Below are 17,621 nucleotides of genomic sequence, written 5' to 3'. Positions count from 1 at the left end.
ACTCACAGACAATATATCACCCTGTGTTCAGCCCGGGCAACGCCAGGTACTGCACCTAGTACTTTATAAAAAAAAAACAGTTTTTTAAGAAATGGATTGTATATGTCTGTATTTTGCGGTTTGTGAACATTTTCAAGATCACTATGTAGAGTAGCTGGTTCTGGGAAATAAGGCCAATAAATACTGCATAAAAATTTAGGTTTAGGTTAGTTGCATAAAAACACTTTTTTTCTTTAAAAATATAATATTTAAAAAAAAACATTTTCTGTATAATTATAGTGCAAGACTCAACCTAACCAACCTTACACTTCAGTTTTACTTGTCTAATTTCTCAGATATCACTACACTACACTACACATTAGCCTTTTTTCTTTCCCCACGTATTTTGTTATGTGATAATGAAAATTTATTTTTTAGTGGAATCATGATTCTTATTTTTACTATTTGCATTCAATATTCACATTCGAGAATAATTTGGTATTTGTATTCATAGCCAATTCAAAATGAACAGACTTAGTTTTAGAAGATAGATGCACGAGGAAGAGTCATTAGACTCATTATCATGTTGTTTGTGCTGTTTAGTGTAAATAGTGCAGTGCCTGAAGAAAAGAACAAAACTGTCACGTTGGCCAGCCTGCCTGGAAGTTGAGGACTTTTTCGGTTTCAACAGGTGGTCCACCTGGCGCCCGGAAGTGACGGTTTTTTCTACAGTCAGTTGTTGACGTGTGGTAGTTGTTACCTCATGTTAATAAAAAAAAAAAAAACGTGTCTTGTCGTTGCAGTGCAATCCAAGTAAAAAAAAAGTGCAATCATTGGTGGTGTTTGGAATAATGCGCGCCATAGTGTGCCTCTTGTCGCAGACGTGCCGGGACACCCACCCACAGCTCCTGGTGCAGGGTCTGCTGCGAGGCGCGCACGTCGCCCACCAGCCCGTACGTCCAGCGCATGGTGTTGGCCAGCCCGTCGCCCAGCGTCAAGGTCTGGTGGCTCCACATGGGCAGCATCTCCGCCTCGACGGGCAGCGACAGCTCCAGCAGCGGGTGCCGCGCGAGCGCCGCGCAGCGCAGCGCGCCGCCCCAGCCCGCGCGCACCGCCAGCGAGCCGTTGCTGAACACCGCTGCCTCGCTGGCCGCCCCGGCGCCTGCAACCCGCCCCCTTGCCGTCACCTGCCCTGCCTCCCAGCGCTCACGCTCAACTAACATCGTCATGTTCTTGTGTGCATACATTGGAATAGCAGCAGCCTAGTCTGTCTGTGAAACACATGACTGGGGTATGAATAGTCCTGCGGTTAGACCCAAAATGATGTAAAGTTAGCCGTTCTCAGGAGTGATAAAGAAAGCAACACTTTCTAAAGATGGATACAACTGAAACTTAAAGACTTTTTCAAAAAGTTGAAAACAGGAGAATAAAAAAAAATGGGAAAAGAAAACCCTGAAAAACTTTAAAGGCAACAATATTTAAAGTTAGGATTCTGTATTTAAAACCATCAATGTGAAATACCCATTGTGGTAGCGTGAAAGCAACGACAATTTTTTTGTTTAATGTGGCATCAAAAAATATATTATAAAAAAGTTTTACTTGAAATTGTTCCCATTCTTATTAGTCGAATGTGATATTCCAATTGAAGAATGTTTGGTTTGGTATCCAAATTTGTTTGACGCAGGCTTTATAAATACCGTATTTGCTCGCGTAAAGGCCCCGCCCGCGTATACGCCCCCCCCTCCTTTTTTTGTAAACATTTTTGAGAAAAAAATTTAAAAACGTGTTTTTCTGGGTTTATCTGAGGGCAGAGCAGCTTGGCATGCATCAAACAGCAAGCCATCTATTGTGAGCAGCGGGAGGTGATTTTGTAAGCGGCAGTGATACAGAGACTGGTATTATAGTTTGTCGGTTCTCAGTAGGACCGTCGTGAGGCATGCCAGACGTAAGCAGTTAGTCCTATCTCAAACGACATAAAGATAAAGAAAGCTGGACTCGCGGGCTTGTGTTGATGTGCAGTGTTGATGGAGTAGTAGAGGGGAGGAAGAGGGGAAGTGAAGGAGGAAGGGAAGTAGGTGGAGCAGGTACCTACACTAATGTCTTAGAAACCACCTTCCAAACCAACATGGAGCCCTGCGATAGGCCGTTCACAGCGCAGATTTACCGCGAACTACGCGGTAAACTGCACCAGCCCACAGTCTCCGAGCCCCTATTAACACAGGCCCAGGAAATTAAGCGAGCTATCAAGCAAATGAAGCCGCGTAAAGCACCAGGCAATGACCGCATCCAGGCAGTTGTCCTAAAAACAGCTCCCCGACGAAGCACTAGAATATTTAGCTGAATGCATAAACGCAATGCTCAGACTACATATTTTCCCTACCCAGTGGAAACAAGCACAAGTAATTGTTTTCCACAAGCCAGGGAAAGACAAAACCCTGCCTCAGAATTACAGGCCAATAAGCCTACTAAGCACTGTGTCGAAAGTCGCGGAAAAAATCCTACTATCCAGGCTTAACAAACACATACACGATCACAACTTACTGCCGGACGAGCAATTCGGTTTTCGAAGTACCCACTCGACAGTACATCAATGCAATGAGTTCGTCTCACAGAAGAGATCACTAGCGCATTTAACGCTCAAGATTATGTAGTTGCGACGTTTTTAGACGTAGAAAAAGCCTTCGACAGGGTATTTAATGCGGGACTGATCTACAAATTATTTCAAACTAATGACTTACCACGCCCTGAACACCGCCTAGTAAAGATAGGTTGCTATGCAGATGATACTATACACAGTAGATCACATAACCTCCAGCTGGCCATGACCAGACTCCAGGATGCATTAGCTGTGTACCAGCAATGGTGCACATCCTGGCGAATAAAAGTAAACACAGCTTAGTCAGAGGCTATCGTCTTTACCCGCAAAAACCTTCCGCCTGTAGAACGCAGGCCACCAATACATTTGTTCAACGAACAAATCCCTCACAAGGACGTAGTAAAATACTTAGGCGTACACATGGACAGGAAACTGCTCTGGCGCCATCATATTGACGCCAAGCGGGCTCAAGCCCATGCTAGAATGAGCTCACTATATCCAGTCATGAGTAGGCGATGTGGAGGCACAGTAAAAAATGGTCTGCTGCTCTACAATTCGCCCCATAATTACGTACGCAGCCCCAGTATGGGCAACTGCTGCGAAATCACACTTAATAAAGCTACAACGAGTACAAAGCAAATGTATTCGGGCAGTTACAGACACCCCAGTGTATTGTGCTGTAGCAGCCTTGCATCGTGAAACGAAGTCGGAAACCTTACAAGACTTCTACATCAGTACTACACAAACTTTTTACGATAAATGCGCAAATAGTTTAAATCCACATACATATTTCTACATTAGGAAATTATGACCCAGACATTAATGAGAAATATAAACGCCCAAAATCTATCCTGTCACACCGCCCGCCGTAGACGCGGACGTGGCGGGACTGCTCTTTGATTGGCCGGCAGCCCGCGGACCAATCAGCGCGCCCCCTCCCCCTGCTCCGAGCACGAGAACACGCGCGCGGAGCGCACGCACACAAGCTGTCAGCTCACGTACATTAAGTTAATATTAAGTTAAGTTAATATTAGGCCCCAATTATATATAAGCACACATCATCCCACTACACACTGCACAACACAAACTATCAGGCGAATCAAATAGTCGTGCTTTGGCCCAGCGGGGCCCTAATGGAATAAATAAATTATCCTTCGAAGATTAACAGCGTAGATGCTAGGCTAGAGTCTTTCAATGAAAGAAGGTGGCAATTTCTCTAACTGACCGACTGCCTTTTGCTGGCAACAGGTCGACCTGAAGCTATGTCACCATTCTGGAGTCTGGCTCGATGCCCTGCTCGCGACCGCAGCTCACACAGCGTAGTACTGCAGCTAGGACTTTTCAATGACATATGGTGGCAATTTCTCTAACTGACCGACAGCCTTTTACTGGCGACAGGTCGACCTGAAGCTCTGTCACCACTCTGGAGTCTAGTCCGACGCCACAGTTCGCGACCGCCCCACTTACACGATCATATTACAAAGCCACAATGAGTGCTAACTGGCAGCACGACGGGAAACGGCATAAGCCGCCCCTAAAAGACCAGACCTGACCAAACCAATGCGGACTAAAAGTCCAAGTGCCCCAACCCTTGCATAGTAGAACTTCTACCACGCCCCACTCTTCTTCCAGGACCATCCTTCTATTCCTGTAATCCACCTGCTTGTAATTTTGCATGACCTTTGCATCCCGCATGTATGTGCCCAGGGTTTTCCCTCTGTCTATGGAGGTTTTACCTGGGCCCAACTTATCTAGTTTTAGTCTAGAATTAAGAGTGAGGGGAGTTAGTCATGGCGAAAACGTCTGCCATGGCTGGCCAATCCCCTCCTAGCACATGATGCACGTGACCTTTTCTGCATGGTTAAAAACCCGCATGTTTAGAGCGTATAGGGCTTGCCCTGAGATGCACTTAGAGTCTTCCCTACCTAGACCCCTCCCTTACACACTTAGTTTTAACTTAGGTTAGGAAAAAAAAAAAAAAAAACTGTACCTACACTCCTTTGTCTGGTTGGCTGGCTAGCTGGCAGGAGGGAGGTTAAGCCACGCCTCTGCCTCTCCACCCCGACGCAGCGCTGCCTCCCCACCCACCGGACTAGCTGAGCTGGCTGCCTCTCTCTCCCTCCTGCCGCGTCGCTGCCTCCCCCACCCTCCCTCATTTGAACAAAGACGCACGACTTGACAGTCGTTCCGGTTTCATTTAATCAAAATTTAATTGGCGTTTAAATAATTTGTGGCGGTATTTCATTTTGCTTTTATTAAATGTTAGTTTTTCATATCTGAAAAAAAGAAAAATCTATTTTTTCCTCCAAATTCACGTATAGGGCCCCTCCCCTTTTTTGGAGTCGAAAATTTGGAAAAAAAAAAAGGGGGCCTTTATGCGAGTAAATACGGTACACTGTTGAAGAACTGCAGTTGGTGGCGTGGGTTGCCACAAGTGATACGCGAATGACGGGCGCGAGGGGGGACGTCGCCTCACCCTCGCGGACCAGCAGCCTCCTGGCGCCGTGGCCCTCCATCTCCAGCAGGAGCTCGTGCTGCCTGAGCCGGGGGTCGGCGAGCGCTTGCACCGGCGCCGACACCCGCACCGCCAGGCCGTCCTCGGGCGTGAGCCCCGAGCCCAGGCCCATGGTCTCTCCCGTCGGCAGCACCACGCCCGTCAGACGCCCGCTGTCCCCGTAGTGGTACATGAACGTCTCCCCGCCCTGCAAACACACACACGTGCCGTCCGCGTTAGTCACAACTCACAACGTATCTCGCTGTAAATGATTACTCACTTTGGATGTCCACTAGATATATCACATTCAGTTATAGTTCAGTTTAACCTACTGTCATTACTGAGGAGTACAAATCTGAGTTTTTCCTGACTTCTCATCACATGCATGAATGTACTATTATAGCATACTAAACTCACCATACTTTTTGATGGTTCTGAAATGGACGTTATATAGGTTGTGAACAAATGGTATCTTGCTACACAGCAGATAAAGAATAGATAACCAGTAAAACAGTATGTGGAGCATTACCTAATACATACGTAGAATGTGTGCATACAAATAAATTTTTACCTCATGTTGTAAGTGTGAACTTTCAGAGCATAATCTGAGACTGAAGCAAGTCAGCCAGGCTAACCTGAATGAGTTGTGGCACACACCAAATAGTTTATCTTTGGCTGAAACTGACTTGAACTTTAGAACTGTTCTAATAACAGCATGCAAAAATACATCACTACTCACTAGGGTAAATATTTGAATGCATCAAATGGAAGTGGCATTAAGAAAAAATAAAAAGTGTGATGGGCTTGAAATGTAATAATTATATTTTTATTTAACCTATTTACATTTAAAAAAGTAACAAAGTCATATTTCTATGTAGTGGCACAAGCATGCTTGTCAGTGATATATTTTCTCTCTTTCAACTGATATAATGAAGTTTAATGTAAAAGAACTGTATTTGATTTCACTCTACAAACACAAGAAGACATTACTTTTATTAACCTTACTAGCTAAAGCTAATATAGTTGTGCCTTTCAAGAGGGTTAAATTAAGTTTAAATATGCATATGTTAAACTTTATTAAAAATAAAAGTATGCAGTAATTCTTACAAATCTTCATCAGCCAAACTTTCCCGGTACACTAGACATCTCAAGCACTGTAAAGTATTATGCGATTACTTGTGACATGTATTTTCAGGTTTAAGTAACACAAGAAGTTATTTCGAAGGAAAGTGATAGGTGGAAAAAAAGAGAGGGCTGGTCAAATCCTTGAACCCTTAAATACCATCACGTATATCAGCCGTTTTCAAAAGATGTGATAATCTGATAATCCATTACGCGACAGCAAGCAACACATTTTACAGCCGTACTCACCCCACCGCCCCGAGAGTCGGACCGACTGGTCAGAAGTCCTGAGCTGCTGTCGTAGTCCAGTTCTATTTCAGTTTTCCCCTTCTCAGAGAACTTCACCAAAGAGCCAACACCAGATATTTTCAGATCTGATTTGTGGTCTTGAGTGTTTTCAATAGTACTCACCTACAAGTAAAAATATTAAGGTTCATTTGCATTTCATTGACTACTCCATAAACATAATTGCACCTTTAGTGTTACTAAAATTGCTAGAAGGCACCAAGACCTGTGACATTGCAATGGGTAGAGAGCACATGTCCACGTATCTTGTCCTGGTGTAAACTTGCCAAATGAACTAAACAAAGCCATTTTAATTTAGAAAGAATTTTAATTTAGAAATCAAAAACATCTAAAAACTTCCTTTATAAAAAAAAGACTAATTTAAAATGTAATTCAAATAAATGTATAATTTTTCTATTTTGCAAATATTTACAATATATTTATATATATTTTATTTATGTCGATGTTTTATTCGATGTATCAAAAACATAGATGTGTTTATTTGATAAATTGGAAAACACTGATGTCACGTTTCGATGTATCGAATCGAAAAAAACCATTGATGTATTTCTAGAATACACATCCCTAGTCGCCCAGCCGGCGGCGTGGGCAAGTGACGTGACTTGCTGGGCTGGCATTTGGGTGAAGGGGAAATATAAAAATAAAGCAGCGAGTTTGTGTGAGTGAGTACTGTGAGTGCCTGTGGTCATGTAGTGGTGTTGGCAGTTGTCCCTCCCTCCCTCCCTACAAACCCTTTTGAAAATGTTCGTGAACTGGCACAATCTGTATATTGTGATAGGTTTGTAAGATGCAACTGTGACACAACATAATTGTTTTGTACATGAGATTCCTCAGCTTTCAAATGCAACATTCCATGACAAAACTACAGTCATGGTTGGTGTTTTGAAAGCCGAACTTCAAAGCCTGGCTTTTTACTTTCTTCAGCTCTGTGACATGAAAGGGTAGCTTGCAGACTTCTTTTCTATTCTTCTGGAAGAGGATTAGTTTAAAAAAATACAACAGCCCCGAAGGAATACAAGACTGTCTTTTGCTAATAGGAGGGGTTGTAAAATCAGCAGAGGAAAGGCCGAGAAAAATGGGCTGGCCTCACTTCCTTCTACACAGTAATAAAGCAGCACAGAAAGCAGACAAAAAGAGGATGGAGGGTAAACACCAGTGCCATATTTCTTACCCACCAATAAGCTGAGACATGGAACAAAGACTTAACTTATACTCTACTGTAGACAGATATATGGTGCTACTCTTGAGGATGACCAGTACCAAAAGAGTTGTAATATAGCAAAAACATGAAAAATTTCAATTAAAAATATCGCAATATAAATCAATAGCATAAAAAATTAAATAAACATTAATAAAGTTAAATTTTTAACTTTTAATAACTGATCACAGTGATTTATTTAATATTAATAGATGAATAAGTTATGCTATAACTGCACAAGACAATAAGCATTAGTAATTAGCCCAAGACAAATGCTATATCTAAAAATGTTACCAAAAGTTTCATTCCTCCATCCTTATAAATTTATAATCATTGTCATATTACTATTTCAAAAATCTATTTTTAATAAATCCTGACATTTATTTATTTATCTATCTATTTGCCTTGGTTTGTGGGGAAGTTAAGGCTTTCGCCTTCTCCGATACTTAACCAAGCTGTGTAATAAAATATATAATATGAAGTCACAATCAAACATCTAATAATAAATTAGGGCTACCTATTTATGTAACATAAAATATTAGTTAAACAATGCACATAAATTATTCATGTAAACACACTTACCACATTACTGTAGTCCCTGAGAAACAATATCTTATTTCCAGAGCTGTCCGTAACCGTGGACAGCTTACCAAAGCTGGTATTCTTGCTGTAGAGAAATGAGTAGCGTGTTTTTCCTGATGTAAGATCTTTGGTTGCAATGTGTTGACCATAGCGATTGAAAATATAAATTTCTCTGGTTGGAGGGTATGGTATTCTATAAACAAAATATATAAATGGCTCTATTACTATAAAATTACAGTAGTGTTCATAATTTATGAATAATGAGTAGGGACACAATTAGCAATTTTATTTTATTCTTAGCACCAAAAGGTGTTATTTTAAGCTCAAAGTTATGCTGTTGTTCCCGGTTATTTTGCACATTTTAAAATATTATTACACAAACACTTGTAGTTATCTTTTAAAAATGTCATTAAAATCAAGTTATTAACAAGCACTAAAACTTATTGCTAGTATCAACAATGCAAGGTAATAACCAGCACAGAAAAAATTATCTACTATGATCAAATAAAAAAAAAGTTGTTCTCTGTTTACTTACACAGCAGTTGATCCAGGATTGACTTACGCACGAGAAAGGGATGGGGGAGGTAGTATGGACGTACGTAGTACACCTATCCCTCACCTAGCATGTCTTCAGATTGCACAGATTCATTTAGCGCAATGTGAATTTCACTGTCCCAGTCTTGAATAGCACGTCTGTAAATTTCAGTTAGCACGAAATCTCGGCAGGAAAAAAAAAGTCGAGCACGACGCCACAAAGTCTGTTTCAACTTCTGTAAACAACAGATGTGCCGTGGGATACAGTTAGCCAAACAAGGGGGGAAGAGATACGCGTGCAGGTCTGACTACGCTATCGGCTGTTGTACAAACATCAGCTATGGCAAGTTAAATTGCGGCTATGGAGTGTAAAGGACCAACTGTTTTTATGTCCGCATGTATGCCGCCGTGCCGTACCGTTGTTACCTGGCCACAAACCGGGCCATAAACTCAGTCTAGCCAGTGGCAGGGAATTCACTCAAACAAAAGCAACGTCTGCACATTCAGCTGCTGGTAACTGTACGTGCTTGATCACTCATAATGCATCGTGTTCAAGTATTTGAGATGAAACTAGAAGTATTACGGCACGCAGATTGTCATGAAGACCACGCTTATGTTGGTCGCACTTTAGTTTTAAGCAAGTCACCTGTACGTAAAATCGTATGAAATAAGGACTCTTACCAAAAGGTTATATAAGTCTGATGCTGTTGGTTGTACTAGCAGGAATATGTTTGACATTAGATACCGGATCAGAAATTCACGTGGAAAAGTTTGTTAAATGAATGTTGCAATGAAAAAAAATAATCAATGGCCTGACAGGATTTGTGTGAACCAGGTGGTGATATGTGAATAAGCACTTAAATATTTGAAAAATTATAATGTAATTATCCGGACAGTAATATCGGTTTCACTGTCACTAATGGATGGTTTGGAAAGCTACGCGACTGAGTTGAAAGTCACGCCCGGGCGGGAAAGTCAGCCAGCCGACTGACGATAAAGTACAAAACCACGTACGTATGTATATCTCCCGTTCCGCGGTGTCGTATTTGTCATACAAAGTTCGATGGGAGGCATATAAAGATAAATGGTGTGACATATTTATAGTTGAGTGTTATTAAACACATTTATATTATGTAAAGTATATTTTCCTACATTATTTTGGAACACATTAATTAAATTAGCTTTGCTATTTATGGAAATTAATGCTTCAGAATATGCAATTTCGAATAACATAAGCATTTTTAGGAACAAATTAGTCGTGCTAAGTGAGGGATAGGTATAATACCTGTTTATTGCTTCAGAAGTTGTATTATCCAGTGCATATTTTGGCCTTAGGGAGGGGGAGGGGGTAAGTGTCACGTGCATTTGGGGCACTAGAATAACATAATCAGTCCCTGATAGTAAAAAAATGGACATTATGCTAAAAATGTTGATTTTTTAGAAGATTTTATTTTGTAGAAGGCGAACGATAAATTGTGTAAGGAAAAAACCACTTATTGTTTCTGGTATACAGTTAAAACCAGTGTTTGCGTTCTCTGTAATTAAGTTTTCCCGCGATTAAGTGAATATTCCTTAGGTCCCATTAACGTATCATTAAATGTAACGCAATACTTTCCCTCAAATTACATTGTGGAAATGACTTCTTCCTGCTATTCATGTCTTGTATACGATGTAAAAACTGGTTTTATGTACGTAAAACTCATTTATGACGTTCTCGCACAATACAATTTCCGATCAAATATGATCAAATATTTTCGTCCCGCCGTTTTCATCATAAGACGTTCAATGTACGTTATTATTTGTTGTGTTGAAGTTGCCAAAAAACTTGGTTTCCCGTAAAACCCTTTTTTTCAAACGTTGAAATCCATTGTTTTTTTAGGAAATTACGGTTTACTTATTTAATTAACAGGTATACGAAGTTGCCCGATGTGAAAATTTTCTTTCAAACATGTTTTCTGTTAACTGTTCCATCGCCACTGTGTAGTGTGTATGAAAATGTAGCCAGCGCTGGCTGGCATCATGTTTTATTAGTTTGATGCCTGTATAGAGTGCGCACATGTAGTCGAATATCACTATAAATGGCTTGCCGATTACATTCAGCACGTGCAATGTCTTATGCTGATATTTAATATCCCACACTCTTTCATTAGTGTGTACTACGACAATAGTTAATCGGTATGCTATGTTAATTCTGTCTCACATTTGGGTCACAGTTTTTGTGTCAATTTATCGTAAGTTGACAAAAAATAATATTTTTATTTCATAATATTTATTTACTAGTTTTATGAGGTCAACAAAAATTGAAATTGAACACAAAATAAGAATATTTTTTATATGTAAATTCTCTTTTAGAAATATTTTTGACACCATAATTTATTTGTTCGATTTTATTCAACCTTATAATACAAGTAACAATTAATTTATTCAAAAATAAATACAGAGGAACGGCACAGGCATACTTAAAACTGATATTTTACGAAACGTCACAATAAACTGTTATCCAAACGTCATTTATAAAAAAAAAATAGAAATTTATTTATTAAAAAAAATTTTTTAAGACAAAAAAAATTCTAATAAAGTGACATTTTTAGACTGTGGTAACTGAAGTGACTTGTAGTTGATTCATGCTTGAATGCATTTGTTGGCATCCATGTTTAAAGTGTACTTTTTGTATCCTTCTCATAGTTTTCACATTGTGGGGAAAATAAAAATGCCACTGTCACGTTAAATCTCACCCTGATGGGCAGACACGAGGTTTACAAGCCAGCAACGTGAAACACCAAGATGTTACCGGAAGTGGCACGGACCTGTACTCGCCGTTCTCGTCGTGCGCGGGCAGGTAGTGCTGCAGCGCCAGGATGTGGAGGCTGCCCTGGTCCGCCACGTGCAGCACGCCGTCCGGGGACACGGCCAGCGCCGAGATAGACGAGAACTGCGCGTTGGACGACAGCATGGTCTCCTTGGAGCCGCGGTCGCCGCCGCCCTCCTCCCCGGCCGGCGCGCAGTGGCACGCCGCCGCCGCCAGCGACGCGTTGCCGCAGCTGCAGCTCTGCACCCTGCCCCCTCCGGCGTTAGTGCCTTTCTCGGAGACACTGGGCCGCCCACCCTGATTTCCCATGCAACTCACCACAGGACACGACCCACTTCTTTCCCAGTATCCCTGTCCCGTGTAGGTGTGCGTCACCTTCTCTAATGAACTCACCGCCAAGGAGACGTAACGCTCCGATAAAACTAATTAGTCACTTCCCGACAAGAATGCAAAAGCATGCACTGCTTTCACCTAGGAGCTAAACTCTTGAAAACAGCTGTAAGTACATGTTGATTCCCAGCAGGTTCAGACCTGGATTTATTGTACGTGGGTAACGCAACAGACGTGGCTATGAAATGGCGGGTTTTCTCGCGGCTCTCCCGTTTCTTCCACCTATTAATTACATGAATGCTCCATCTCCATTTCCAACACTTTCATTGTCTGTTACTACTTCCTCGGTGGACTTCCACATGATTTATCCATCACTATCAGTTTTCATTTATACTAGAAAAAATACTAAAATAAGACTTGAACTATAAATATACTTTATATGTAAGCAGGAAAATTGTAATATTATAATAATGTGAATTAAGCATGTTTGTGGTACAACTTTAACACTTGAAGAAACATTGCCTAGCTTTGAAAAATATTTATAGATAGTTAATTTTACAAAAATTGTTTTCATTTATAAATGTAACATTATCAATGTATTTATTAGAGATGGAAGGAGACTCAAAAACCCGAGCAAAGTCAAACGAGTAGCTTTGGATGGACTTGGGTCAAAAGTGGAGTTCATTGCACTTGTAACATTGCAGAACCCTGCCCTCCGAATTAAATAATTTTCTTTTAAACTTCTTTTTTGTATAAGTAAATATAAATAAGTCAATGTTTTTTGAGTGTTGTATAAGTTATGAAACAGTATAATCAGATGTTAGGGATACTAATATATGTTATTTTCACTTGCTATGTTTTTAAGAAGGTATTTATTATTTTACTAGACATTTTCAATCAGTACTATTTTTTATGTAATTATTCACAAATGAGCCGTTGTACTAGATTTTTACCTGTTTAGGCCTACTTTTTCAGGATTTTCTCAATAAGTTTATTTTGTAAAGTAATTCGTATTATAATTATTGTTCTTAAATTTTATTAACGTGTTGTAATATAATTATAAATCACGGGACTGTGTCTGGGCTTGTGTGATGGTTAGAAAGAGAGGCATGAGAGGCCTGTAAGTGTAAGTGAGAAAGGAACAGTGCTTCCCCGCCAACCGAGATAAAGACGGTAATTTCCCCCCTGCATGGGAACCGAGTGATAACTGCTGTCTCACGGTGTGGGAGAGAGAACGAGAATGGAAGTCCCCGATTTCGATGTAAAATTGAAAAGAGATAGATCAGGGGAAGCCCAGAGTTCTGTGTGTAAAAGGTTTTTTCATGTATTGTAACTTGTTCTGTGATTGGCTTGTATCTGTAAGAGTGAATGAAGCGTGCGTGTGATTGGTCGGTGAGGTCATGTGACGTCTACTCCCTGCGTGGAGGAGACGAGTTCATGAGATCACCAGTCGTCTGTCGAACGCTGGACGAGTAGGTCGCGTTCGATGGCTTCTCGCTAAATTATCATGTAATTTACGAAGAGATAATTTCACGTTGGTGGTCGGAGCCAGGCCTATTATTAAATCAACCTAATTTTTTATATATTTCGTTTTCGGGTATAATTAGAAATTACGGCCACCTTCGTAGGCGTTTTGGCTCGGGGCGAGATTCGTTTTCGCTGGGTGCGGCCCTGTTCCAGGTCGCACCATCTTCGTGTACTTGCAGTAAAACATTACTGAAGGACTTAATCGACGTTATTATTTTATTATTAAATCTCATCAAGCGAACTGAGGGCAGTGTTCGACGGGCATATGTATGTGGAATGAATGAGCAGCCTCTTTTTGAAGTGTTTGACTTCGTCGGTATATTCTATTTGAAAGAATAAAAAAAAAAACAACAAAAATTACAATCTGCGTTGAACTGTTTATTTTGTATATAACGAAACGTTACACACTCTACAGTATTTTTCTTAAAATTTTATGTAGTTTTGCATGTGCAATAAGCTTTTAAATCACATACCACTATTATACAAAAAATCTTTTAGTTCGCTACTTGATATCTGCACTATTTTCCTTCATATATGGTTTATTTTACACACACTGCACAAAAGAGACTATGCAACTTTTTACATTTGGAATGCAGTTAGTCATATATTTTAAACACAGCAAACCATCATTGAGAAGAAAATATTTTGATATCTCAAGTATAAGTTTATTTCTACTATAGCATCAATCAATTGTATCAGTTCAGCAAAAACAAAGCATCATTAAAATTATATATCTTGTAGCTAAGAATCTTTGAGTACCTTGTCAACATACAGGACAACATTTTTATTTATACAAGATGCTATTATGTATTATCGCGTCCCTGCTCCAATATTTAAATGGCACCTCCACGCGCACACGGAACCTTGCCAGCACCTGGAGGCCAGAAACCTGCCGCGAAACCGGCTGCTAGCCACCCCTCCAGAGCCTTGGAAAGAGTGGTGAGCCGAGCCAACCACAGCTGAAGCCCTTCATCTCTCCTTGGCTGCAGGCCAGGACGATATGAAAGGCTGCACTCAGACAGTGTTCCAGAGTGTTCTGTGTAACTTCAGGTTGTGCCAGGTCATCTAGTCACCCCTGGACCGCTGGGGACAACTTATCACATTGCATGCACCTGACATGCTCAGACTTTCAGGTGCGAACATAGCTGTATCTAGTAATCTAGTAATTTCTTCCAGTGTGTCGCTGGTTTACTGCTGCCTCTCTACTTTACTATCCCCGATGTGTCAGGGGAGTGCAAATCGTCAGGCATCTGTGGTCTAGCACTCGCACTAGATGCATGCCGCCAGGTCACTTCCCTCTTCATGCAATCTGCCTGAAGAGGGAAGATGGCTTCGGCATTTACATTTTTATCAATTTAAGTGTATAGGTTTAACCGGCATGCACCATTTCCCTCAGTAAAATCACTCCCATTTTTATAGGGCCCATACACACTTCGGCTATGTGGGACGGTCTACTCTGTGAAGTTTTGGGGATGGGAGGGGTGGTTGAAAAAATAAAAATAATAAATTTAAAAAATGTTCCCAGGGCAGCCAACCCCACATATCTTGTGCTTTTACTGCCCACACCCGCACCACCTCACCCCCGCCGCCACCAGACACATGCCACCCCGGATCCTGCCTCCAGACCCCACCGCCATCAATGTCGTTGGTCATAATTAGGGCCAGTTTCAGGTAATTTCGGGCAAACCTCCAAGACTAACCAGAGGGATGCAGGTGTGTTATATATTGTAATAAACATCTGCCATGATCTTTAAATCTATCTTTCATTTGTCCATCACCCACAAAGGCCCTTTGCCAGCGCCCCGCCGACTCACGGAAAAGGACACGTAAAACTGCCTGGTTTCCTGGATACGACTATTGCACCTTGCCTCCTTCTTCACTGACACAGCAGTTACATTGGTATGCTCGGAAAAACAGGCTACTGTGGATCCACCATCACAGTTGCCACACCCCGAATGCTGGGGCAGGACCGGACATACTCGGCGACATTGGTCCACAGGGAAAAGAGTCACACCTGAGGACAGGGTGGTGTGGTTCAGGAACACTACCACGGCACATCAAACTGCATGCCTGGTCGGCTGGACCTCGGCAGTCACAGCTACTTCTTACACCTCTTCCCTGCTCCTACCCCATCTATGCCATTATGCCCTATCACAACCTCAGGGGAGTAAAGAGGCGGTAAGCTCTCCTAACCTGGTGGGCCAAAGAAGGGAGCCCTGCCCACGCGAAAACCAAGAACCGAGTGGCCTTGCAGACACAGTGAATGGGACCAGTGGCGCCCGCAGCTCTCGAGGCCCCTGTTCAAGTAGAGCAGTGCCCAGACTGCACACGAGCTGTGGCCTGGGCCGAGACCTTCTGCCTGGCACGTGCCTCGACTAGGCCGCTCACCAGAACCCCGGCCCTCGGTCGTAGGAACCTGACCTTCTGAGCCCGCACCCAGCTGTCCTGTGACGGGACAGTGCAAAAGGAAGGCTGCCTGACTGCCGCTTCACACTCAGCTGAGGAGCCAGGAGGGCGACAGTATTTAAAACCTTATTCGTGGTGTAGCATTGAGAATGCCTGAAATATCAGAATATTAATAGTGAGTTAACCTTTACCAGTTTTTTTTCACTATTGGTTTCGGTAATCTAATACATAGTTTATGTGCAGTTTTTCAACATGTCCATAAAATGGCAATAAAAAAAGGTCCAATAGGTTATATAAAGGTGGAAACATTTAAAAATGATAAGGCACTTGAACTTAAATTTAAACTTTATTCTTTCACTCAAAGTATGAAAAAATATTTATTTAAAATTATACCATTAAATACTCAATGAAATCAAGTAAATTTATCACCAAAAGATTTTACTTTGCCACTGTCCTAAGTCAGAAGACAAAATTCATAACTGAATGGCCAGTGAACAATATTTTCAGCACAAATTATACTATGTTGAGACGAGAGAAACATTTTCAAGACACAACTATTACTACACATGCAGACTTACTTTAAGGTCTTTTCCAGTTGCCTGCCTGCAAAATCAGAGATCCTGCCAGCCGAGTCCACTATGCGGATGACATTCACTTTGCGAGAGTCACTTTCAGCAATGAACAAGTCGCCGGTGGGGCTGAATGCCAGGGCAAGAACTGAGCCCAGGACTGTGGATGTCGCAGAAGAACCTTCTTCCCCTTCGTTGAAACTCTGAAACAAAAGTATTGGTTGTAAACTCCATATTTGTATGGACAAAGAGAGTGCTTTTTACAAGGTGGTTCTGGAAAATAACAGACCTAACTACGGTGAAACTGACAGTCACTAATAACTTATTATACGACTATTCTTTTCTTTTTTGCTTTTACATTATACAATGAATTTTGTTCACCCTATTTTTTTCCCTTATGTACCTATGTCACCCAAAATTAAGGCACTTTTGTCTAATAATGAAATTAAACACCTCAGAATACATAAGCTCATGGATTTTTGAAAAATGTTGGTTTTGTCCAGGTTCTTTAAATATGTGCCTAAGAGCATTGTTCTGTGTCTAGGAGAAGTCACGAAGTGCAGAGTAGGTATATTCATTATTTTTTTTTAGACATTAAAAAATTTAAGTAATATTTTGTTTACCAGTAAAACATCTAAACTAGGGATGGGCCAATCAAATCCTCAAATACCATTAAATCCTTAATTTTCCAAGAATTCAATATTGAAAAAAAGGATCTGAAGAAAAATATTGGAGGAAATAAAGTAAATTTTATAATCCAACAATAATAACTTCTGAAGTTTTCTGGGTGTTTTTTTCCCCCTTCATAACTATCCTGTTACTATTCCCCAAGATATTGTACTTTTAACATCCCACTAATATTATAAATGTGAAAGTTTGGATGGATGTTTGTTACTCAATCACGCCAGAATAGCTGAACGGATCTGGATGAAATTTGACCTACAGCGAGCTCATAACCTGGATTAAAACATAGACCACATATTAATATGAAATTCCATCCCTAAGAGAATGAAAAAGTGATAATTTCATTTTATAACAAAAAAATACTAGGTCATAGACATACAAATAGTGAGTGAGTGTCATTTCTCTATGTCTGCCACACGATCATACACATAGTAAGGTCTAGAAAATTCATATTTTTCTCCTTGGTGAGATCAGCCCGCTTAGTG

The 17,621-nt window shown here is 41.0% G+C and overlaps 1 protein-coding gene across 1 annotated transcript in view; it reads right to left on the bottom strand.

The window, feature by feature from the left end:
- LOC134531692 (teneurin-a) overlaps window positions 1-17,621 on the bottom strand; it is a 1,284,829-nt gene that overhangs the window by 45,893 nt on the left and 1,221,315 nt on the right. The window contains exons 21-26 of the mRNA XM_063367503.1: window positions 16,462-16,655; window positions 11,619-11,867; window positions 8,278-8,470; window positions 6,441-6,602; window positions 5,052-5,277; window positions 879-1,141 (exon numbers count right to left, since the gene is read on the bottom strand). Coding sequence (XP_063223573.1) covers window positions 879-1,141; window positions 5,052-5,277; window positions 6,441-6,602; window positions 8,278-8,470; window positions 11,619-11,867; window positions 16,462-16,655 — 1,287 coding nt within the window. The remainder of the gene's footprint in view (window positions 1-878; window positions 1,142-5,051; window positions 5,278-6,440; window positions 6,603-8,277; window positions 8,471-11,618; window positions 11,868-16,461; window positions 16,656-17,621) is intronic.

The sequence above is a fragment of the Bacillus rossius genome, chromosome 5 (genome assembly GCF_032445375.1).
Source record: "Bacillus rossius redtenbacheri isolate Brsri chromosome 5, Brsri_v3, whole genome shotgun sequence".
In the NCBI taxonomy this organism is placed as follows: Eukaryota; Metazoa; Arthropoda; class Insecta; order Phasmatodea; family Bacillidae; genus Bacillus; species Bacillus rossius.
Note: the sequence above shows the minus strand (reverse complement) of the source record. Positions and strands in the feature narration are given on the sequence as shown.